This window comes from Gasterosteus aculeatus, chromosome 20 (assembly GCF_964276395.1).
Source record: "Gasterosteus aculeatus chromosome 20, fGasAcu3.hap1.1, whole genome shotgun sequence".
Classification (NCBI taxonomy): Eukaryota; Metazoa; Chordata; class Actinopteri; order Perciformes; family Gasterosteidae; genus Gasterosteus; species Gasterosteus aculeatus.
The window spans coordinates 7426377-7450913 of record NC_135707.1 but is presented as its reverse complement, the minus strand read 5'-3'; the positions used below and the strand labels follow the sequence as shown (position 1 = coordinate 7450913).

The 24537-nt window shown below is 44.8% G+C and overlaps 3 protein-coding genes across 5 annotated transcripts; all 3 read right to left on the bottom strand.

The window, feature by feature from the left end:
- Positions 1–678: 678 nt before the first annotated feature.
- On the bottom strand, positions 679–6108 carry clk2b (CDC-like kinase 2b). The gene is made up of 11 exons (XM_040165639.2): positions 5720–6108; positions 4997–5087; positions 4853–4919; positions 4669–4785; positions 4355–4521; positions 3953–4047; positions 3266–3395; positions 3090–3172; positions 2238–2317; positions 2079–2169; positions 679–1996 (listed from the first exon to the last, which is right to left on the bottom strand). The coding sequence occupies exons 1-11, from the start codon at positions 5783–5785 to the stop codon at positions 1814–1816; spliced, it is 1170 nt and encodes a 389-aa protein (XP_040021573.2). The 5' UTR covers positions 5786–6108; the 3' UTR covers positions 679–1813.
- A 211-nt stretch (positions 6109–6319) lies between these two features.
- Positions 6320–8063, bottom strand: LOC120810050 (uncharacterized). Its single transcript, XM_040164266.2, has 6 exons — positions 7900–8063; positions 7693–7735; positions 7368–7452; positions 7192–7281; positions 6989–7098; positions 6320–6714 (listed from the first exon to the last, which is right to left on the bottom strand). The coding sequence occupies exons 1-6, from the start codon at positions 7939–7941 to the stop codon at positions 6611–6613; spliced, it is 474 nt and encodes a 157-aa protein (XP_040020200.2). The 5' UTR covers positions 7942–8063; the 3' UTR covers positions 6320–6610.
- Positions 8064–12986: 4923 nt separating this feature from the next.
- On the bottom strand, positions 12987–22665 carry setdb1b (SET domain bifurcated histone lysine methyltransferase 1b). Of its 3 annotated transcripts, none has more exons than XM_040164596.2 (25): positions 22320–22665; positions 21323–21526; positions 20933–21099; positions 20797–20840; positions 20496–20622; positions 20221–20376; positions 19921–20122; positions 19671–19744; positions 19342–19532; positions 19113–19242; positions 18164–18440; positions 17962–18078; positions 17303–17603; positions 16906–17167; positions 16618–16708; positions 16416–16532; positions 16126–16295; positions 15791–16015; positions 15537–15707; positions 14844–14974; positions 14615–14634; positions 14408–14526; positions 14028–14284; positions 13858–13946; positions 12987–13325 (listed from the first exon to the last, which is right to left on the bottom strand). In XM_040164596.2, exons 1-25 carry the CDS (start codon positions 22334–22336, stop codon positions 13208–13210), a joined length of 3777 nt encoding a protein of 1258 aa, XP_040020530.2. In that variant the 5' UTR covers positions 22337–22665; the 3' UTR covers positions 12987–13207. The 3 variants fall into 3 exon arrangements, with proteins under 3 accessions (XP_040020530.2, XP_040020531.2, XP_040020532.2); XM_040164597.2 differs by having other exon boundaries at positions 20221–20367; XM_040164598.2 differs by lacking the exon at positions 22320–22665 and adding an exon at positions 21627–21767.
- Positions 22666–24537: the final 1872 nt, after the last annotated feature.

The window sequence follows — 24537 nt, the reverse complement described above, 5'->3', positions numbered from 1 at the left end:
ATAAAGCGACAATGAGGTCATTGATAGAAAATATTTGCATTTTTCTAAATATTTATATATTTAGAAAAATGCACACAAAAATAACAAACCAGAAAAAAACTATTTTTCTTTTCTTAAGTTTGTTAATGTTTGTTGTTCTCCTTAAGGTACGGAGAGATTTGGCTTTGGCTTTTTCAGCTTTGTGTTTAGCCACTATAACGTAGTTATAACCAGTCAAACAGACATTAACAACTTCCCTGTGAAGACAATTTGAATTGTTACACGTACATTCCTTGAAATTAAAGATTTAAATCTGCTTACAAACTACAAAATAGTGCGTCGAATAGTTTATTTATTATCTTTACATGAAGCTAATGAATGTTAAAATGGAGGGTGTTGTTTTCTGCGTTAGAAAGCATCTGAAAGTCTTCCCTCGGTGAGTTCTGTGCCATACTTGGGACTCACACAGCCTCTAAACTCTTCAACCAACCCACTTATATGACCTCGTTCCCTCTGCCGCTTTGACCTCTTTGACCTCTGACAGGTGAGGAGAATTTAAGGCTTTAACAAGATCCCCAAGACAAGCCCCGCCTCCTGAAGCTCACGTTCAACGACAGATCTGGGATCAGCTCACTTATGTCAACAGTATTTCCCCAGAGAAGCGAGGTTGAGCACATTAACAATCGTACAAAAGACAAATTAATATTCTTATATTTATTATATTTGTGGATTATTTTTATAAAATCAGAGCAACAAAACCAAATAATTATTAACCTACTCAACCTCATTTTTGATGAGCAATGGCATTTTGTAAAACCATCACTCCTTTGCTATGTGAACATAGCATTTCGAAATACATCTTTGTTTAAATGGATGTCAGTCGTCGCTGTAGAGGCTCTAGAAGGCAGAAGTGCCGCCTGTATCACCAGATACAGACTTTCTTCATTTCATCCAAATTTACAGTGAGTGTGATTTTGTGTTATTTCATATTATTGAAGACTGATTCCAGAGCTAACACAGTATACTTTTTTAATCAATCAAAGAGTAACGCAACTTTTAACGATCTGCCAAAAGAAGTTGATATCACACATTAATTAAAACATATAAATCATACTCACTCAGCTTTGATCATTATATATACATACAGTATATAATATGCTATATCCCCTCGGCTCTGTTAAGTTTCAGCTTTATTTTTAAGCTGACTGTGAGCTACCTGCTGAGCACCCGGCGATAGACGGAGGTGAACTTGGTGGAGCATTTAGCATCCTTAAGACATATTTTATTTCCCTCAGAAATTGGTGGCGACCAAAACCAGAGATAAAAGAGGGCATTCAGGGTTCAGAAACACACCTTCAAATCAATAACAGTTTTGTTCTGTCTGCTGTTTCTGGAAACAGGCCGCTGATTGAGTGCAACCAATATTTCTTTCTCTGCTGCGATCTGCTGTTTTTTCAATGTACAATTTAAAATGACCCACCTCGACCCCATTCACCGCCAGCTTCCCCACAAACACCTGTCCAATAAGTCGACTCCACTGAGCTGCTTATAGAAGTCCAAATCCTCCCTTTTGTTCTTCACCTTTAACCACAACCCGACCGCTTTGAGGTAATATTCCTGCCCCCCCGCAAGAATGTCTACTAATGTCTACTAACAAAGACTCTTCTCGTATTTCCTCAACTTTACAAATTGTGCACATAACAAACAAAGAAATAGTAAACGTATGCATCCCTTCTTTCAATGACTCACCACTGATGTAATGTAGAATCCTGTTTAGAAATACTTGCAAACAGATTGGTATTGTCCACACAGGGTCAAGTGACCACTCAGGGTCTCATCTGTTCATATCACAGCTGTGCCTCCAGGCGTGACTCCTCCCTGGCGGATGAGGAGGCAGGACGAAGGGGTGACCCAGGGCAGAGGACAGGGAGATGCGCGCGGAGGGCTCGTACTCCAGCATTCTCTCCAAGAGGTGGAACAACTGCTGGTGCTCCGTTCCACGGGACAACAAGTACTCCTGAAAGAAGGACGGAGAGGAAGGAGTTGGTCGTGGGGAGCTAACGCGGCACGTGTTTACGAGTCTGCGGCGTCGCACTTGCCCTCAGCGGTTTGCACTTGGCCTTCACGTAGCGTCCGGCCTTGGAGTACTCATTCCAGTCGAGGCCCCCGTGCTGGAAATACTTCTGCTTCCTGCGAGGAAAAGAACAACGTTTTGTTTGTCGTGCGTCGTGGCGTGTTTCTGTGTTGATGTGTGTTACCTGCTTCTCTGGATCATTCTCTGAGGAACCGCTCCCTGCACCCTCTCCATCATAGCAAGGTGCTCCTTATTGTCGTGAGTCTAGACGCAGAGTTCACGTTGACAAAATCAATCACAACTGTGCTACTTTCACCGTACTCCGATTGAACCAGTTTAATATGGGGCGCCGTTTGTAAAATGTCACACGTTCTAAAATCCTGCGCAGTTTTGCTACATTTAGCATTTCATATTAACAAAAAACCACGACAATATTCATATGTTACTTTTTCAAACATTTAGAGAGAAATTCATGTAAATTCATGCAATAACTTTTCCAAGGATAATGTTTGGCAGTAACACAACGTTGTTAAATAATTTAAATGTAAATGTAATGTTAAATGTAAATGTTAAATGTAAATATAAATGTTAAATGTAGATCTAAACGTTAAATGTTCACTCTACATATCAGACTTGACGACTAAACATTACAATATTTACGGTAATTCACGCCGCGGCAAGACAAGCTGGCAAGTCCGGATGAATTAGCTCTTGTTATAGAGCGGGGGTGTCAAACTGATTTTAGGTAGGGGGCCACATACTGTCCACGTTAGATATAACATTTAACATTTAGATTTAGATTTAACATTTAGATATAACATTTAACATTTACATTTATATTTACATTCAGCATTTGTATTTAGTATAACATTTATATTGAGATTTAACATTTATATTATTTATATTATAAAAGTCATTGCATGAATTTACATGCTTTTTTGTTCATATGAAATGCTAAACGTAGCAAAACTGCGCAGGATTTTAGAACGTGCGACATTTTACAAACGGCGCCCCATAGTTTAATCCCACATGTGACCTGGTACAGCGTGAAGCCTTGGTAGTATTCAAACAGGATGCATCCGATGCTCCACACGTCACATGGGTGACTCCAACCCAACTCTGTGAGAGGGAGAGGAGGGACGGAGCCTTCAACACAAATGAACAGCACTGACAGCTGCTGGTTGCTCCCTGGTCGTAATCAACACATCTCACCCAGTACGACCTCTGGAGCTCGGTAGTGACGTGTGGAGATGACGGTCGAGTGGTGTTCGTGGTCAAAGGTGGCGCTGCCAAAGTCAACGAGCCGCACCGTGGTGTCGTTTATTCTCCGCTCGTTGCACTTCTGAAGGAAGACAGAAAGGAAACAAGACTTTTGGCCAGATACACTTTACTTGGAGATAAAACGTAATATAAACCCACTGGTGTTCAGTCGGATGCTCAGTAAAATGCAAACCCATGAACAATGAAAACACCAATTAGATCAGATTAGATGTTATACTTCACTGTGCCGTTAACCTTTGAAATCAGCTATTTGTTTGTTTGTTTATGTGTAAAGTTGTGAAGAATTTGAGTATAAGTGTTTGCGTTGACATGAGATGAAGGATATTTTTTGGTATTTTGTATATATATATTTTGGGGCTTACATTTGGTAAAATATCTATATATATACTGATATACATATCCATATACAGTAAACATCGGTAACTGAAATAAGTTTGACTAAGCTGTTTTTTTATTATTAAAGGCTTTGTGATGATGTCCTGTCTGCCTCATACAGAGAATAAAACAACACATTGCACTCAGCTCAGAAAAAAACTATCTGTGTCTGAACCCCTTTGATCGCAGGTTCGTCTTTCTTTTACCTCCAAAGTTCTCAGCTTCCTGCCTGCAGTTGTTTACCTTCTCAGCGTTGTATATGAGGGAGTAGTCCGAGTTGACAAAGAGGATGTTTTCAGGCTTCAGGTCGGTGTGAGTCAGCTTGTTGTCATGGAGAACTGCAGTGGAGACAGAGGGAGGAGGGCGATGCATCATGGGGGGAGCCAACGCCCTCGTCTGGTAGAGTTTTTCATTCGTTTGACGGTCAAACTTTGACGGATTTGTAGACAAAAAATAGACAAATCAAATGAAACAAAAAATCTAGAATTATCCCTTTGTGTTTTTCTTTTAATCTGCATGAAGAATCAGTCTTCAGTCCCCCTCTAAACATCTACAAGGCTTGTTCTCTCTCACACTGGATAGTCGTTATCACTGACAAGGGTCCTGAAGAACAAGAGAAAAAGCAAAGTAGGACGTTGGACTCACAGCCGACAGCGTGGCAGATCTGGCGGGCCATGTGTCGGATCTGGTTAATGGAATAAGGCAGGAAGTTGTTTGCTTTCAAGAAGTCGAAGGTGCTGAGAGACAGCAGCTCAAAACAGATGCACATGTGGCCGCAGTGGTTGAACCAGTCCAGCATCTGCACACAGTGACTGATGGCAAAGGAAGATGGTGGTGACTGTTTGGTGCAGAACGGTAACTCAGTGTCCCGTGCAAAGGAACAGAGAAGAAGCAAAGCAACAAACACAAGAAGTCACGACCAAACGTACACAAAAGAGTCTTAAAGACAAACGTCTTACTGTCGGTTGTCTGGATCGCTGGTGCCGATCTTCTCCAAAACGTTGATTTCCAGTTTGGCCGCTTGTCTGTATTTCTCCAAGTTCCTAATGATCTTCAGAGCGATTCGGCCTCCTCCTCTGTGTGTTAAAACACAGTCGTTTAGAGCCTTGAACACAACTTAGATTATTAGATGCAGCAAAGTACCTGCTGAGGTCCGAGCATTGCACCACCTTCCCGAAGGTTCCCTCACCGAGCGTGTTGATTATCTCGTCTGTGGGAGAGTTTGAGATGAAATGGAAGCTGTAAAAAAAAAAAAAAAGCTGGCAACGCTTTACAACCGATACCTACATCTGTCTTCGAGGACGTCCCCACTTTTGTAGATCAGATGGCCGCTTTCCGTGTCCCTCCCGTCATCGCCTGCAGCCTCACTGCTGCTTCGCTGGAGGCAAAAAAGCACATTGATGACCGGCGGAGCAGAAGAATCAAGAGGAATCTGGGTGGAGATCAAGCGGCATCCGTGCCTTTCGCCACAAACCGGCTTAAAGGCCGAGACGACATGAGTGATCTGATCTGTGGGTCTTAAAGGGCAAATGGTCAGCAGGTGGGTTTACCTCTGGTTAGGACTGATGCATTCAAACATGGAAAAAAACCCTCTGCAGGAAAGGGTTGCTTAGTTTCACGTAGAGCTTCAAAATGGCAAAAAAGAAAAAGATTGCAAGCTTCTGCAGCGAGTTTGATCCCGATGACATGAGTTTCTTCCATAGGAGGTTAACAAGTGAAGTCAAATGGCTTCTGGCCTCTTCGGAGGAGCTGAGGCTCTATTTCCATCCGCATTCTGAGACTGTTATTAATATCAGAAGTGTGCTGAGGAGACACTCGCTGCAGGGCATGGGCCACGGAACAGACCGTACACAAAGTCATGTAAACACACACACACACGATATGTGGAGCCGGAGGACAAAACTACGAATTGAACTTCACCACATTGAGCAAGTGATTTAATGTCAAATGTCAACCTTTAGTCAGAGGTGATTGTTGGAATTATATGAGTGAGGATGTAGAGATACTCACAGGGCGGCACAGACAGATACAGTCCAGAAAACCCTTATAGACGGAGCACAGTTCTGTCTTCCCCATGATGGAGAAGCAAAGCGCTTCAGCGGAGGAGGATGGAGGTGACGCGATGAGGTGAAGGAGAGGGGCAGGTGGAGCAGGACGGCTGGACGACCGGGAGCAAGGCGATATTAAAGCAACGGCAACTTGGAAGTTGTGGCAAAAGGAAAAAAATGGCTCGCGAGGTCGTCAACGGAAACCAGAAGGGAAGGTGGGGAGAAATACTGTAGCTTTACAGGAATTTAAATAAAAATCAAACAGAAGCCAAAAAGAACGACAAAGAGAAAGCGACGGACAGCAATGAGACGAGGAGACAGATCGGGAGGAGGGTGAGAACGAGAGAGCTGAGACCGGAGCTAAGAATAAACTTTGGTCACAACCCCCCGAGAAAGTCTTCTGAGGAGAATCAAGATGTGGTGAAGGGTGGCAGAGATCCAGTTTCACTCATCTTACTTACTCTCCTCCCTGCACCTTAACCTGCCCACACCTGTCGCGCTAACCTTCTGATACACTGGGGGGGGGGGGGGCATTCCCTCGGGACAGAAACAACCGACAGCTCATATCAAGATTTTATTGGAGAGTTCATAGGAAGTTGCAGGCAAAAAGTATTAAAAACAGAAATCATTTCAAACGCGTTTGAACAAAACACCATTAAAAAGAATTGTGAAGTGATCAGTTAGAACATTTTGACCCACTGACTCATCGTTTTCATTGTTGTCACATTGTTTAAATCACGATTTCTTTTTGCTCTGACGAAGTGAACTGGGGGAAGCAGAAATGACCTCCTATCAGACTGAACGGTGAGGCGATGGTTTTCTGTTCGGAGACCTGGGTGGGAGGGGGGGGGGCTCAGATGGTCACATGCACATCTTCGTAGTTGGTTCCAGGGAATATCAGCATGTCCCCGTAAGGCTCGTCCTGCTCCACCCGCAAACGCCTGGCCGATAACGCCTCTGCGGACGAGACGCAAACACAGTACATGAGCAACATCGGACTTTCACCGCAAATACAAGTGGTATTCATATATATTTAATAAGAAATCCTCAAAAATATTTTCATTTTAAATCCAATTGTTATTGTGTTTCGGTCTCTCCATACGCCGCATCTCAAAGATCTCACACAGAATTATGGCCTGCAGGCTTCCCTCCACTGTCAATGCTGACCACATTACCCCAGTTTCCACACGTGCAATGGGAGGATCGGATGGTCACATAAACCTTTCCTTACCCAGGAGCCTCTGAAAGGAGTTGCTGACGGTCCTGCGGTCGGCGTCCGGCGGCACAAGAGACCAGAACCCCACAGGTGCCATTTCATGCATGGGAAAATCCGGCAGCGGCCTTAACGCGCAAAGGAAAACGCACGCACAAAAAACGCGTTCGAGATGCTGAGTGTTTACAGGCCAGTCACAGTGGCAGCGGCGTCATCGTTACCCAGAAGCCTCGGCTGCGGCGATCCCCGGCAACTCGTCCATCGCCTCTGGGATGTCCCGCAGTGCAGAAGCAGACCTGGAGATAGTGGAGCTGCACACACGCACACGTCTGCGCATGAGCCTCTGCACACGTACACGCCTTAAGGTGTCTTTACTGTGCTCTGTGGAGCCACCCACCCTTCTTTCTCCGATGCGTACATGGGGGAGATCTCTCGAGACGTCTCCCTTTGGTCGGAGGCCTCCAGCAGCAGCGAGCCATGCTCTGGACAAGCACACACACCACACACACACACACATCTGAGGACATTGCATGGGCTTATATTTGTTCCCCTTAACCATAAGTGATACATGCCCATCTCCGACCTCTGACTTCAACTTAACCTCAGGGCAGACTAAGAATAGCACAGTGGAGACATTGAGGAGAACCACTTCCCCCACAGTTTAACACAAACTAGCTGGTTTGGTTTGGACTCACAGTCCACCAAAGAGTGTGATGGTGTACCTGAAATGTTAAATAATACTGGTTCGGCCACATCTCGGGGGACCTGCGTTCACACAAACACACACACACACACACACACACACACACACACACACACACACACACACACACACACACAATCAGTCATTCGTTTATGCTTGGACATTTCTCCATCTTCTCCCGGCACAAAAAAGCAAACAAACAAACAAACAAACGTGGCCTCCACACCTCCTTCCCCTTGAGTGCCTCAGCTCTCAGCATCTGGATCATCTCTGGATCTCTTTCCTTTTCAGAACCGCTGGACTCTGCCTCCCGCTCCCCAACCCGGAGGTCCGCGCCTGAGGCAGGGTGGATGTTTGCGGCCCGTCTCCATAGAAACAGCGCCGGTACAGGCAAGACTGCAGGGGGGGGGGGGAAGGCTTTGAGGTGTATTCATTCATTAAAAGGTTTTTTAAATATATAATAGTCAAATATTTTTGAAGTCGCAGTAGATCTGTCAATGGGGAAAGAAAATAAAGGAAATCTTTGCAACACGGGCTGTTGTTCCGCACACACAGTGTAAAAGGAAACCTGTGTTTGCCCCCCAGGTGGGTTCCTCACCGCTGCAGGGACTGTTGAAGAGCTCAGTGGGAGAGGGCATCGCGTGGGAAGGCGACGGGGGGTAAAGCGGTGGTGCGGTCTCAATCAGAGGGTCGTTGATCTGCTGCTGCAGCACCTCCGGGTTGATCTGCGTCTCCGAGTCGAAGAAGATCAGCTGCCTCCTCCTCTTCGCCCTCACCTTTACAGGAGGCTCATCCTGGCAATTGGAGGGGTGTGAGAAGTAAGATTAGATTAGATTAGATTTGCAGTTTTAATCAAGTCATCAACATGTGTAACTGCCAACCCGGTCTCACAGCAAAACGTGTAATAGTGTTAGGCATTAGCTACGTTGGACCAACGTGTATTCTCACGCATTCTCCGCAAAATCGTGATAATACTACGTTTTTATTTTTGCCCATTCCTTTACATTGCCTTGCAACTACGTCACTAGAAACTAATAAACGGAAGGTCTTCTACATTCTCTGATAGAAGATTATCAAAATATAACTCATACTTCTAGAAATGCCATCGAAATGCATACAAATGCTGATGCTTTCTTAAAATATTGTGTTTTTCACAGATAATAGACCGACAGTTCGCCTTTTTTTTTTTTAAAGCTGAGGGAAACTTGATAGTCACGTGACCGAGTTGCAAAAGGTACGTTGTATTCTCACGCTTTCTCCCCAAAAGCGTGAGAATACCACATTGGTCCAACGTGGTATTCTCACGATTTCTTGTAACTGCTGCCTGAACATCTCTGCTTGCACCTCTGACGGCGGCGGCGATCCTCGGGACGGGACGGCGGCCCCGGAGACGGGGGTGACCTGGTCCGATGGGCGTCCAGGCTTCTCCCCGGGTAGGTTGGACTCCTCCTGAGCCGTCGGGATGGCGTCCTCGCTAGAAGACGTGGTGGGCTGTGATCTGACACAAGTAGAGACGCCTGTGAGGATCCGTGTGTGTTTGTGCTGATGCGTCCGTGTGCGTGGGGACCATTTACTCTACAGGGGACCCTGGGAGCTCTTTCGCTCCGTCTCTCTCCGGGGCTTTGTCTCTTCGGCCCTTCTCCGTCTCCCTCTCTTGGTCTCCCGGTGTCACTTCCCCTCTCTGCATCTCGAAACCCTCTTTGGGATTACAGATTACGGCAACAACGACAATGAGATGAGTTCTTCGCTTGTCTCTCTCTCTCTCTCAAAAATGGAGCTCCAGTTTTTTTTTGCCACTGACCTTCCGGAAAGTCATCTGTTTGGGCCATGAGCAAGTCGAGGGTGTCTGGATGATGATCGATGAGCTCCTCGCCCTCAAACTAGCGGGGGAGAAGAAGAAGGGAGACAAGGCATGAACGCCAGCAATGACCAGCAGGACACTGAAGTGTGTTTCCTCCGAAGGTCGTACCTCCGCGAGCGGGATGGCGTCGGGCTCCGCCTCTCTCAGAGTGATGCTGTCCGGAGACGCAGTTATGCCTGCGGCAAATGTGGGGGACATACCATGAAGACAGCGTTTCTACAACAACTACACAAACAGCAGGAGAGGACACAGCTGATGGAGCTGCCTCCTCCTGCAGCTACGTCACACTTCTCCTCCAATCAGGAGGACGTTGTTGAGCGGCGCTCAGCGCTGCCGTAACCCCCGACCTCTACAGGAACTGGCCTTTCACCGTCTGTCTGCTGCTCTGGATTATTTACAATCCGAGCCCCGCCTGCTCCTGTGACCTGATGGTATTTCTGTGCATCTCGCTACGTGCAATCAGCTGCATTGTACCATTCATGTTTTTGCACAGCCGACATTTCATTAATGCTAGTAATGAAAAAAACGAACAGGACAGACTTTGAGTATTCCCTTTCAATGGTTTTTCCAGCAAGTCACGCTGATTTTGAAGTTGCTCTGTGTCACGGCAGCGCGTGCAGACAAAAGGCGTCTCCGCTTCCTTTCCTACCGAAACGCCGCTCATTTACACACATTTGATGATTCGAATTCTACCGCATGTCAAATTTGTTTTGTTTCCCGGACCTGCGTTGATCCAACGGCCCGGAAGAGATCAGTATTTTCATGTCATCGCAGCCCATCGAGTCACCCTTACCGCTCTCTACCGCAGCAGCACTTGGAGTCGGACTCATCTCCGGATGCTGAGGAGACGAGTCTCTCAGGTACTCTCGACTCATCTCCAAGACAGAAGAGCACAAACGTCTCATCAAAGCGTTGCCTGCGTGTTAAATCGCCCTCGTTGTCTGGGTATTCTGGTCACCTGTAACAGTGTGTTGGGACTGGGGACGGGCTCCTGCATGTACATCACTCCGAATAACGGGTCAGGAGCTCCTTCTGCCTCCTCCCGGAGAGACAGGGCGTCAGCAGCGTCAACAGCTGGTCTGAGGGTCAAAGGGAGGCCCGGCGGGGAGACAACTGGGTTTTTAAGGGAAGTCAAACTTAAAATGTGTGAACAACCTCTAACCCTCACCTGCTGTCTCCATCCATGTCGATTTTCCGGCAGGTTTTCTGTTTGGTCAGCTGGCCCACAACGGTCTGAAGTTCCTCTGGAAGGACACGAGTCGTACTGCTTATTAGTGTGTAGAACCGAGGGAAAGTGCAATGACATCATTTCACGTCCCGTGTTATTTTAAGTTGGTTTCAGAGAGAGTGGAAACAAGGAAATTAGTCAAATGCAGGACTTGTCTGCAGATACGGTGTTATATATTATATTATATTATATTATTATGACATGTTTACACATTTACAACAAAAACCTTTTATCGCAGCGCATCAAAAAACAGTAGCCGCTGTTAAAGACTGGAAGAGTTAATCGTATTTTGCATTTCATAGCATTAGAATCCCACATTTAAACAGACAGATTCTGTAGAATTACACAGATCCCGTGTAAAAACGGTCGCGCGTGTGCGAGTCTGAGCTTAGTTCTTTTAATTTCCAATTATTCTCCTGATGCTTCCATCATGTATCCATCACTTGTATGTACATTTGTATTTGTATCATATTTGTACAAATGTAAAAAAAAAAAGGAAAGGTCTAAAAAGAAGCAGAGCACCTCCGCCTCCTCCAGTCCGTCGACCACTTCTTACCCAGGAAAATAACACACTGCTGGTGGAAGACGACCACGACGCCGTACTGGAGCTGGGAGGAGAGGTAGAGGGAGAAGCGAGGCCGCGGCAGACCGGGCCGGGGGGGCGCGACCTGCTCCAGCACGTAGTTCATGATGTCATCACTGCACGGACAGTAGATTTTATTGCAACCGGACAGATTCACAGTTCAGTCTGAATGCGTGACGGTGACAAAAATAACTTCTCACCAGGTGCTCTTGACGTTGACCTTTAAGAAATCCCGGCGGGGAACTCTGAAGGCTTTTGTAGCAACGAGCCTGAGACGGACACGCAGCATTTTATAACCTTTTGAACTGTACCAACTGTGATTTAAGTCCTGTGAAAATCCTTTGTTGCCATTTTCCTGAATCATGTTTATGTAATAAACCTCCATCTACTACCGTGCTTCATTATTTGAATGTTCAGAAAAAAGAATAAAGAGTAAAGCTCGTTTCAGCAATAATTTCTACTAGAACCATACACGCATTTCTTTCCCCTCCTTTTCTTATAATGTAACCTTTGACCTTAACGTGATCTTCAAAGCTTCCGTCTTAAAAGGCAACTTCAAAGCCTTAAACGGGTTGTTTTGCTTGAGCTCTCTGGACACACATTTGTTTTTTTTGTGCACCTGCACTCCTGCATTCTTTTTTTTTTAAGTGTGTGTGCTCCAAAAGTATGAACGTTATATTTTAAATAACGTTATATAATGGAGAATCTAACGTTAACTTAGATTATACAATTAAATATATAATATAAAAATGTGCGTTACACGCGGGGCAGTTTTTTCGCAAAATCTACACATCTGGGAACACATGTGCATTTAAAACAATCAGCCTTTATGTTCATTATTAAAAAACGTCTGTCGACTTATTGGGGACTTGATTGACCACATAAAATGATGACTGTGGCATAAACTTTCATTTAACGGAGCGTGATTTTATATTTGACATATTTGAGGAACGATGTGCGCATTTATGAGGATTTTAACGGAATACAATCGTTCAGCAAAAATGTCAAAAACACTGCGGACCAACGTTCCGTTAACAAAAGGCAGCGTTGAAGTAGCAAGAGTATCTAAAACTGATGATCGATGACAAATCCAGTAAGATTTAACATTAATAACGTAATGTAACACCCGAGAGGCCGTTATGACGTCACCAGCTCTCAGCTTTATCGATTTAAAAGAGTCAAGATATTATTTTTACTCACCAGATTGTAGAGAAACATCCTGAATGTCGCTGCAAAACTGTCGGGTAATAAAACATTGTAGAAAGTTGCAGAACTCGATCAAGTCGCTGGGAACGTTAAATAAGAGGAGCGGGTTTAGAGGATGGAAGCAGACGCAGATGGTCGCCTCATTTATTGTAGAAACGCCGATTGGTCAAATCCCACCATGAAAAAAAGATGTCTAAGAATTGTTTATTTAGAGAAAAAAAACAATGTGTGCAACTTTAGCGGGATTTTTAGTAGCTTTAATTATATTATTTGAAGGATATATCTATGTTGGCGCTTTCTTACAGTGATTTATTTCTCACAATTCTTCATATAATTAAACTGATTCAACCTTAAAATTGTACCGTTTATCTCGTTTTTATGGCCTAATTGTTTTTTTGTTTTTTTTTTGTTTTACAAAAGAACGGCTGCATCAGCTTTGATTTATTGCAGAAAACTGCATTTTATTCACATTTAAAGAAAAAGCATCATGGACAAAATAAGACAAATCAGAGAAACCCGTTCATATAAAATAAAGACAACAAAACAGCTGCAATAAACGACAAAAATTCAACTTCAAACGTTATGGTGCTGGAAAATGGATCCTCTGAGGTTCCTACGGATACAGTGAAGGCAGTGAAGTCAACGATGGCTGCAGATCACAGTAGTCTTCCTCTGCACTCAGTGGACCCGCAGCAGCAGAGCAGCACCTTCCCCTCCACGCTGCCCACCTCGTAGTTGTAGTCCCAGGTCAGCTCTGTGCCCGCACGGATCCGCCTGCACAACGACACGAGCGTTGAGGGATAAGAGCAATCAATAGGTCAGAAGTAAATGTGCTGCATTGAGTGCTGCATTAATGGTCGCCTATTCCTAGACGTTGAGACCGAAGAGTAACTGGAGTCCAATTCCGGTAAAGCTGATGCTGAACCTAAACGGACGATAATAAGCTCACTCTTTTGATGGAATATCATTGGAAGGTTGCGGTTTTGTTCTTACATCAAACTTTACACTAACACTTAGTTCAAGCAATTAAATATAATGATAATTAATCTGGAAACCTTCCAGTCACAACTTTTAGGCTCTATTTCTCCATTTGCACGTGCACGTTAACGCAGGTCAGCCTTTTACAGTATTAATTTATCACATACTTAATTACTGTACAAAAATAGGCTTTACAATGTGGACTATTGACGTATTTAACCTCCAAAGATCACATACTACACTGTGATTTAAATTGTGATGCAGGTATCAAATAACCGTGTTGGGTCACTTCAACAATCCATAATCCGTGACAGACATCAGAACTCACTTGCTGGCAAAGAACGCCACCCAGGGAAACCTCAAATCATGCGTGTCCACAAACACATTCTGCACGAAAAGGTTGGGACTACAACTGTGCTGTAATACAAAGAGGAGATACGATCAAATAAAAACAATCAGCACAGGAACATGTGGAGATCTTTCATGTGAAACACTCACATTCAGGTAACGCCCAAGGTTTCCTTCCAACTTGGCATCGATGATGTAGCAGGACTCTTCCCCGTCAAAGAACAATCGGGTGTTTTTGGGAGTGTTCTCTCCACCTCCTCCAGGCTGACCCTGCTGTCCGGTTTTCCCTCCCGGACCTCCCGGCCCTCCCCCGCCTCCAAGTGTGCCGGTTTTCACCATCATCCCGTGGCCGCCCTTCAGGGCGATGCCGCGCGTGGATTTCACTGCTACCTGCTTCTTAGTCACACCTGGACCAGGAGAGCAGCAACAGGAGTGAGACAAAAAGAGGTGAAGACCTTCAAAACCACGCAGTCATCATCGGTAAATAAGTAAGTGTCCGGTATTTGTTCATCTCTCCCCTTTCTTCTCACCCAGGGTGACTTTTTCTCTCTCCTTGTTGTCATCAGATCCAGAGCTGATGGTCTGAACCTCATCACTATCGGAGAGAGTCATCACTTCCTGCTTCTTCCCCGTTTCTGACTTCACTTGACTGCAAAGAAAGACAAAATTCATCTTAAGTGTCTAAAGTGTTCCGTTTAAGAACAGGAAAAACAAGTGATCCGAGCATAACAACACACCTCTTTCCGTCTCCGGACTCCTGCGATGGAAAATAGACAATTGAGGGTTATTGATAATTTTGGACAATCATCATAATAATGATTTAAAATCAATCTTCCAAAAGATTATAAAAGTTATAATTAGCTGAAACAGCCAGATTGTGTGTAGATGAATGTGTGAGACACAGAAAACACACACAGAGCGCACATCCACAAAACGTTATTCTGATTTCATCTCCTCCTCCCTCACCTTCTTGAGCTCCTGGCTGGTGAGCCAGGAAGCCACTTTGCTTTTGCCCGTCTCTTCTGGCATGGATGGGGGCTTATCGTCCCCGGCTCCTCTGGCTAACGCGCTCGTTTCGTCTTTACTGTCTTGACTCCCTGGAGCACAAAGAAGGCGTGTGTTAAAAGACAAAACCAAAATCTTCCAAACCCACCTTTTAGATTCCCTGCTTCAATGCAGAGGAAACAAAGCATGAGGCGTGTTGAGAAAGACAGAAACATTGTCAAAATGTCACCTTTAACTCACTTACACTTGGCACTCTCACTCGGCAGAAGGATTGAATGCAATTGTGCAAAATGCAAAATGGATTAAAATATCCATTAAAAAAAATATCTGTTTAGAAAAAGTGATTGGGCATTTACTCTATTATAAACACTACCGATCAAAAGCTGTATTGGGTTTGCTAATTCTGTCCAAAAACATGTTTCATTTCAAGCGAAAAGAAATTTAAAAAGTAAAACAATCAAATTTTTAAAAATGATAACAAGCATTTTTCACTTTTATTTTAAAAGGATAAAAATTGTTCATCAAATTGTTCTTAATTTTCTTCAATTCTTCTTCAATTTCTAATGGATAATTCAATCAATCTGTTGTATCAGCGTAATCCCTTAAATGTCTAACGTTTGTTTAAATAAAATCCCCCCCACACCTCATGCTCACCTTCCTTGTTGCCCTTGACCTGACCGCGTGTGGTGTAACTCCTCCACACGGAGCTGGTGCTGAAATTGCTTTCCTTCACAAACGTGTCGTCCGAACTGTCACTTTCCTCTTCGCTCTTTGAATCTTTGTCTTCGTCGTCCTCGCTGTCCCCTGATGAGCTTGAACTTTGTCCTTTTGACGGATGAAAAATACAGAAATAAATAAAAACACAGGAAAAAAATTGAGTGGAGGAGGCAGATCAAATTTGGACTCACCCTTTTTGGGCGGCCTCCCAACCGGGTTAGCTGATACTAAAGCAGATGGCTGGATTTTTATTCTGGACACGTCCACGCCGCTCCCCTCGCTGTCGGAACAGTGAGCCTCGCTCTCGTAGCCCTCCTTGAAGTTCTCCACGCTCTCTATGTGGTCCAGATTGGCAAAATACTCGTCCCCCATCTCTAGACCTTCTCTGTCCGCAAAGTCGTCGGTCAAAATTTTGCCTGGTGAAGTGGAACAGAAAGGCAGGGAGGAGTAAGTAATAAACGGGATGAAGGCGTCGGCATTTCCACGAGGCGTGTCGGTAACATCTCACAACTCTGTTCCTCCTCACCAGCGTAGATGCAGACAAAAGAGCCCTTGGCCACGTCGTCCAGACAGCGGATACCCCAGCCTTTGTTCTGGGTCTTGAAGAGCTGGAGGCGCACCTGGAGGCCGTGTTGCACCAAACGGTTGGTGCACATCTGGGCACAGCATTTGCACCGTTTGTTGCATTCGTAGATCCTGAGAGAGTTCAGCGGGGGGGTGGGTGGAGGGACAAAAACAGAAGGATGATATTAGACGACCAGAATGGCAATTCTTTTCAAAAGTATCTCTTCCTGTAGATTGTGCACAATCACCGACCCTGTTGGGAGGCACTCCTCTAATCTTTTGTGCAAAAATCCAGCGTTTGTGTTGATCTGAGCCCCTGGTGTGCAACCTGTGGCCTGAAGGGTCAGCTGGTGGCAAGAGCATTTAGACCTGTGACAAGTACGCAAAAGACGTGTTTAGAATATTAAAGGGTGGGAGAAATGTGAAATAACGCAGGAACAACGACTTTATTTACTTGTCGCGACAGCCGTCGGTGCAATCACATCCAACCAGGAAGTCCGAACTGGTGTTGATGTATACGCCATCTTCAGGAATACGCTCTTTACCTTGAATCATGTGAGGCAATTTATCAGACTTTACCAAACTCCTTCTGGAGCCACAAAAAGTTTCTTACTATTTCTTGCACATATTAACTTGAGCTAAACGGATATTATGATGCATGAAATCAGTGGTCACTTCATAGTCTGATCCCGGCACAAGCGCAATTTATCCCTCTTAGTAAATAAATCGAGGGCATTCTTACTGTAAGCGACTTTCGGAGGCGGAGTGGAATCAATCTCGTTGACGCAGGAGAGCGGAATGTCCTCTCTTCCAGCAGGGATGTCGTGAATGTAATAGAACGGCCTCTGCGGCTGGAATGGCCGGTCCACGAGCACATAAGGGTCCAGACAGAACATCTCTAAAAATATAAAGTCACAGCGTGTCTCGAAGAGGTAGAACTGGATCTCTGCCATGTTGCGCAGGCAAAGCCCGCACGGAGCCTTGTAGATCACGTGAAAGGACATCTGAGGGGTGGACATGGAGAAGACAAGAGTTGTGCAATTCAGTTTTTAATTATGTTAAAGGAAAACTGGATGTTTGAAGGGAACGGAGAAAGTTTGGACTCATTTTCACCGCATTGCACTGATCTTCCTTCCTACCTTGCGGTTGACTTTTCGTCGCCCCGTCATGCGTCTGAAATCGTACAGTAAAGGTGTGAGCAGGGGGTTCTTCCCCCGGTGGATGTCTGACTTTGCAGGTCGGACGCGATTGAGACACGCGGGCTGACAGGTGTGCGCCAGGTAGAAGATGCGGTCCGTCGGGGCGCGGTACGAGGGCTGCCGCGGGATGGTGGCCATGGCTTGGCTCACGGGAGGCGGTGCGGCAGCCAGGGGGGGAAGTCTCGGGTATGACTGCGTGAAGGCAGGGGAAGCAGGACTTTGGCCACTCAAAATTCTCGCACTGTGGATTCACAAAAGAAAAAAAACGGAGAAAAGGATGAGTTAACATCAAATTGCTAAAATGGGATTACTTTCAAAAGCGCTATTCATTTTTTCTATGTCACAAGTAACAACCATAGACTGTATTAGATACAGATGTTGTCTCCGTGACGACATTTATAGGTTTCTGCAGAGCTGTTGTGAAGGTTATAGTGACTCCGGCTGTCCACACATTGCCAATCACAGGCAGGCGTTCCTAAAGTTTGGTCCTCAGGCCTAGTTTATGCAGCTAACGTCAGCTAACAGCTAAGTTCATGCTTTCTGCATATTAATACAAATATGCCTTGTGGCCACGTAGGAGACCTGTAAGGGGGACTCACCTAGCGGGGTCGCTGGGAGTGGAAGAGAGCGACTGCATCATGATTTTGGAGGCATGTGTGCCTCCCACGCCTGCGACAAATGGAGAAGTACTCTTCTTTGCCATCTGATGCTTATTGCTTGAAGACAGCAAGGAGATAGAACGCACTCAGTAAAGAACCAACGGCCTTTAGTGGCATTAATGCTACAGTTAGCACCACTTACTCAACACGTGGAGGCTGTGAAGGCGGAATCGTCTGCTGGATTTGCTGGACTTGTTGGGTCTGTGGGGGTTCAGGACGCGTCTGTTGTTGTGGCAGTTGTTGTTGTTGTTGTTGTTGTTGCTGCTGTTGTAGTTGCAGTTGTTGCTGGGGCTGCGGCTGTTGCTGTGGTGGTGTCTGTGGAGGCTGGCTGGGTGAGCCTTGCTGCACTTTGACGGGAGATGATCCAACAAGTACGTCGCTGGTGTATTGAACCACTGGACCTTTACTCCTCATCACCCCTGGAAGATTGAAAATGGACAACAGATAAAGTGAAAGTTTGGTTCTTTTATGACTTCTGGCAAGCTTCTCGTTGAATAATGGGTGCAGTTAAATTTGATGGCTTTCTGACATGGACTTGTTTCTTCAGCATTGTCCACATGTTCTCAATGGGATTTAAGTCAGGACTTTGGGAAGGCCATTCGAAAACCCTAATTCTAGCCTGATTTAGCCATTCTGTTACCACTTTTGATGTGTGTTTGTGGTCATTGTCCTGTGGGAACACCCAACTCCGCCCAAGACCCAACCTTCAGGCTGATGATTTTAAGGTACTTGAAGGATTTGAAGATCATCCTCCTCCTTCATTATCCCATTTGCTCTTTGTAAAGCACTAGTTCCATTGGCAACATAATACTACCACCGCCGTGCTTGACGGTAGGCATAGTGTTCTCGGGGTTAAAGGCCTCACTGTTTCTCCTCCAGACATATTGCTGGGCATTAAGGCCAAACAGCTCGATTTTTGCTTCGTCTGACCACAGAACTTTCCTCCAGAAGGTCTTATCTTTGTCTCAAGAGAGCCATGACATTATGTTCTTTACAAGTGTACGTAAACTTTTGCCCACAACTGTACAAGAACCATAACAAATCGCGAGAGTTGTAATTTTTCCCCCCAGAGTGCACGACTGTAACGTTACCCATGTTAGGTCGCGACCTCTGCTGGCCAGCCAACTTCTTCTCCTGGGTGTTGGCGGTGGTCATCTTCAGGTTGAACATTGGCTCCAGTCTGGTGGAGCCTCTGTAAATCCACTCACTTCTCTTGTCATCCTGGTTTAAAAAAAAAAATTAAAAAAAGAAAGTTTGCGGTTCTCTTCTGAACCTTTCAACAGCTGTTGACCTGTGCGAATGTTTTTACCATCGACGTACCAAAAAGAGGATCTTGACCAAGCTGCCATCCACCTCCTCCACTTTGCTCTTCCACCAAGTTCCCTCCCACTCGGTCTTGATGATCTGCCCAACCTTTAGCAGCACCATAGGCCTGCTGGGATATGCAGTGATGTACTCCTCAATGAAGTCTCGACAAGATGCGTCCTCTATGTCCTCCCAGGTACGCTTTACTGGGAAAATAATCTCAGTTTCATGAACCCAATTTAATGGAGAATTTAGCCGACAAAAGTTCCTGCTGCGTAAAAGGCAGAATTTTTCTGGGCTCAGATTAGAAGGAAGAAGGAGAACAGGGCCAAATAAGCACTTACACGGTCTGCAAATTGGGTGGAGGTCAGGTAGAGTCACGTATGAAGCATAGCCGTCATCAAAGAAAATCAAAAACCTGAAACACATACAACAAAAGATATTAACAATCAGACTTATTCACTTAAATAAACCAGTACCTGCCAATTGTGCGTGATACTAAGTGTCTCTATTATAAAGTTTGAGCCACCAATGAGCGCTGACATTGTAAAAAAGTAACACATTACTGACAAAATATCAGCATTGTTTCCCCACCTCATCCGGTTCTTGTTGTTGGGCATCTCTGCTACTATCCCGGCATAGAGCCACACCAGGCTGCCGTCCTTGTAGTTGGCGACTACGCGAGCGCCGACATACAGGATCTCCAGGGTCGGGTTGTACTCGAAAGCCACGTGATTTCCGGAAAGCAGACTCTTTCCTTTATCAAACTTCACTTTATACTTGAATATACCATTTCCTGAATACAGACAGAGGGTGTGTTGCATTAAAGAGAACGGATCTTAAGCACAGAATAAGTACAACGACAAATAATTGAGAAAATACTGGCAAACGCACCGACTGGGCTGATAGTAACAAGGGCACCCCTGTGCCAGGTCTTGGTGCGTTTCTTTCCCAAAATCATCATCCCGACTCGAAGCTCATCTTCTGTTGCGTTTGGGTTCGGCTGCGTCATGGACTGAGACTGAGCCTGGGATACAAACACTGCTGGCACTGAAGCAAGAAGCAGGGTAGGGAGAGACACACACACACACACACACACACAGTTAGCATCAAATACACCCCCCACCCACAGGTACCATGCATCACCGAAGGAAACATATGTTGCTCGCCTGACTGAGATGGAGGATGTGACGGAGATCGAAGCAACGGCGCACCAGGTGACGGCTTGCTGACAAGTTGGACCAACTTCTGCAACTGCTGGGTTGTTTTCTGTAGCACTGAGGAGGCCTCATTTAACTGGTAAATAAACAACATAAACGTTCACTGAGCAGCGATACACTTCCATAGGGGTTTGCTCGGGAAACCGAAATACAAATAAATATAAACACATCTTAACTTCCCTCAATCAGACGGCCCACATCACAAAATTGAGAACACGGCGTTACTACGGATCGTTTGTGTCGTTCTCACCACTGGATCTTTGCAGGGAGTGACCGGCTTCTTTGCAGGAACCACTGAAACCAGCAGAACAGAAGATATTTAACAACCGGATTGCTTTTTACGTCGAAGTAGCAATGTAAATGTAACTGAAAGGAGCAGGACTCACAACAGCCGACAGCAATGACATCATCGTCGTCATCGTCGTCTATCTCGATGACCTCAGAGGACAGCACGCCTCCTCCGCCCCCCTCATCCTCCGAGCTGCTCTCTTTGTAAACGAGACCGTTCTTCTGGTAAGTTTCCTTCACGAGCTTCTCACACTCCAATATGGACCTGAGGAGAAAAAATGTGAGCGTGTAGGACAAAAAGACAATGTGCTCTGATGCTGTCCAGAGCATCACTACTAAACTATTTCAGTCGTTAACTAATTTATTTGTTTGTTTTTTTAACATGTTCACACCCGTATCTGTATTCAACCCCTATAGACTATTACACATAACTGTAAAAAAATAACACAAAAACAAAACACACTTTGGGAAAAGAGTACTTGACATACTTGTTGGCATCGCTGAGGAGCATGTCTGTCCTCGCCTCCTCTTCTTCTTTCTGCTCCACCCATTCCTTGAGCTCCGTCAGCTGAGCCTTTTTCTTCTGCACAATCTCACTCTTCTCCACTGCTTCATCGATCCACTTCTTCAGCTCGTCCAAAGAAATGCCCAGCTCTTGCTCCATATTAGAATCCCAGCCATCCACCTCCATTCTAAGCAGGGGGGGGGGGGGGACAGAATGACGACATGGAAACATCGTTTGAAACACCTACACATACGTTAACTTGATTTCTCACTCATTTATTTAATAACCTTATGTTAGCATCCTAATGAGGACTCAACCCGAGTTGAATGCCATATTTGCGTAGACGTTGCTGCATCCCTGATTTGTGAGGTGTCAGGATACAGCACGTCATGGTCATGTGTGATGGAGTCCCCAGTGCAGACTGAGATCTACCGAGGAGGGGGTGACACATGTGTGACGTTACACACTTGTGATTGCCTGGCTTCGATTTATAGCTTTGGTTCCCAAGAACAGAGACTCAGACGGTAAATGTACCAACCAGAACAACAATCGCGGGATGACGTTGGTACAAATGTGTTTGCATATGGCTTCAAAATAACAACGTGTAAAAGTCACCGTGGACCATAATGGGACTAGAGATAACTGCCTGCTAACGTCAGTCTCTGGTTAGCACAACAAGGGACAGTTTAAAAAAAACCACGCGATAAACCCGCGGATGCAAATTCAACCCACATTCACTTTTATCTGATTCTAAATTGAATCCTAAAGGCAGGCCAGCTAAAGACACCAAACTGCAGCTTGTTATAAGTGAGAGTAGGCTAGCCCGTTAGCATAGCACTAGCATGGCTAAAGTGTCATATCTTCAGTAACATTAATCGGTGCAGGTATTTTGAAAATAAAACAGCATGGTGTCCTCTAGAATTGTTGCCCCAAACACAACGGGCGGTACACATGATGTAGAAACAGCACTAAAAACTCACCCATCGCCTATGTCCATCCTGCCTGCTTGTAAATGTGACGTTAGCTAGCTAATGCTAAGTGCTAGCCACAATAGGAGGTGCATGCATTGCATCCCAGGGTAACCGAAGGGGGCGGAGAGATGGCACGTTGTTTGGTTCAATGAGAGACAAAAACTCCGCCCATGCGCGTTATCCAGGTATTTAAAAACATGGAACTCCGCTACATGATATTACATTACATTACATTACAGGTCATTTAGCTGACGCTTTTATTCAAAGCGACTTACATTACACTTTAAACCCATGGCTTTTTCACATTTTGACCGGGGAGCAATTAGGGGTTAGGTTTCTTGCTCAGGGACACTTCGACATGGAACATGGGGCAGCCTGGAATCGAACCGATTAATCGAATATTAACTCAAAGAAGGTCCACACTATTGATCCATGATTTGCGCTTTTTTTTAGAAGAAATTACGTTGAACAATTGCGACAGTAATCTTTCGATTGTCCTATTTTAACACACGTAAAAAGGCTTACATAATTACGAATTAAACTATTTCGAAAAATGCAGTCAAGTGAGGTATGTCCACGAGTTAATTAGCAACTTATCGGCTTATAATGATTCATATTTTAATATGAAAGTGTCACTTTTTCAAGACAGAGGAACTGGGGAAAAGGTGAGTTTCGGAGAGATCACTGACTTACTTTTTTGCATTTTTTCTGTTCATTAGTTTTCATTACTGTAAATCAGTACTCACCATTTGAGGGGTGCAATGTCTGCATCCCTGTCTGCTGATTCATTCATGAATGCTTACTAGGAGCAAAGCCTACTGAATTACCAACACACTTCATCTAATTTGTTCAATAACAAGTTATTTGCATTAAAGTTTTTGCAAAATATCCCACACATTGTGTGTCAGAATTTGGGGCGAAGAGCAAAACACCTGTTCTACGTTATATGTAGATTGTTAAAAAGCCAATAACATATGTGCACTATTAGTGTGGAGAAAGATGTCTTTATCAATACGGTGTTCAGAAAAAACATCCGGTTATGATGATTAAATTATGCTTAGTCTGCCTCCCTCCAGCGCGTGTCAAGAAATCTTGTTTGTGTGTTGGAATGAAACAAGGAGAATGCGGCTGGTTGTCGCAGCCTCTCTTTTGTGAAAGTATGGAAATTGAACATCTGATTAAATGCACATGTTTAATTACCAGTAGAGCTAAACAAAACACTACACGTGTACTTTATTTAGATTTTCAATATAGCAATCTTTCAATATGTGGACCTGCAGGCAACAATGTTTATTATGGCATTTAAGGTATATTTTGAAATTTCCATAGTATACTTACATCACTTTCAGTGGTTGGATGCCGCTGGTAGACCTTTTGTACAAACTTTGGATTAAATTAGCTCGAAACTGTAAAGAAGTTGAGAACGTTTAAGACCAAACTCCACCAGACTGAAATCTTTTTTAGCTCGTGTAATGGGAAAATGATATGTGACCCTTTTAAATGCTTCATTCGTATAACCAGTTTATTAGTTGCAAGTGCTTAGGTCACAAAGGCCCTGACATAAGAACTGATGTCTCCCACTTGGATTAGATGTTTCCAGCGTCATATCTGTAGAGATTGAACAAAGTGTTTGTTATGTCTATGACCACCTTTGTTTTAGCATGTTGGGAGAGCAAGGATACGGTCAAAGAGCTGACGTGTCTTACATGGATAAGATGTTCCCAGTATCCTGACTGTAGATACTCAACAAGATGGTTAACGGTTTCTGTTGACGCCACCGATATCTAAGTTTAGGTATAAGAACTGCCTCGATGTGTTGGGAGGAAAAAGGAGGTTCTTGACAGTCTACTGACCACGTAGCTGTTGTGACCCTTTTTCCCTTGCAAGGAAATAAACGGAGAAAAGACATACTTGACTCAGAGCCTTTGTTTCTTACTTAACGATTGTCTGTGCAAAATCTTCCACCACACTCGATGCTTGTTCTTGTAATCCCAACAGGCGTCTGAACACATGGTCTTACAGTAGGCTAAAACGTATCTCCATCACTCCTCCGTTTGTGCCTCCTGGTACGTGGCGACAGAGATATTACTGTACGGGTCCAGCACCATCTGACCGCAGCGAACAATGGTCACCAGCAAAAAGAAGCAGAGCAGGAAGAAGAAGAAGAGGGCAAAACCAAGATCCACATCCAGATCCAACCTGGACACGGAGACGGCGGGAGGGTCCA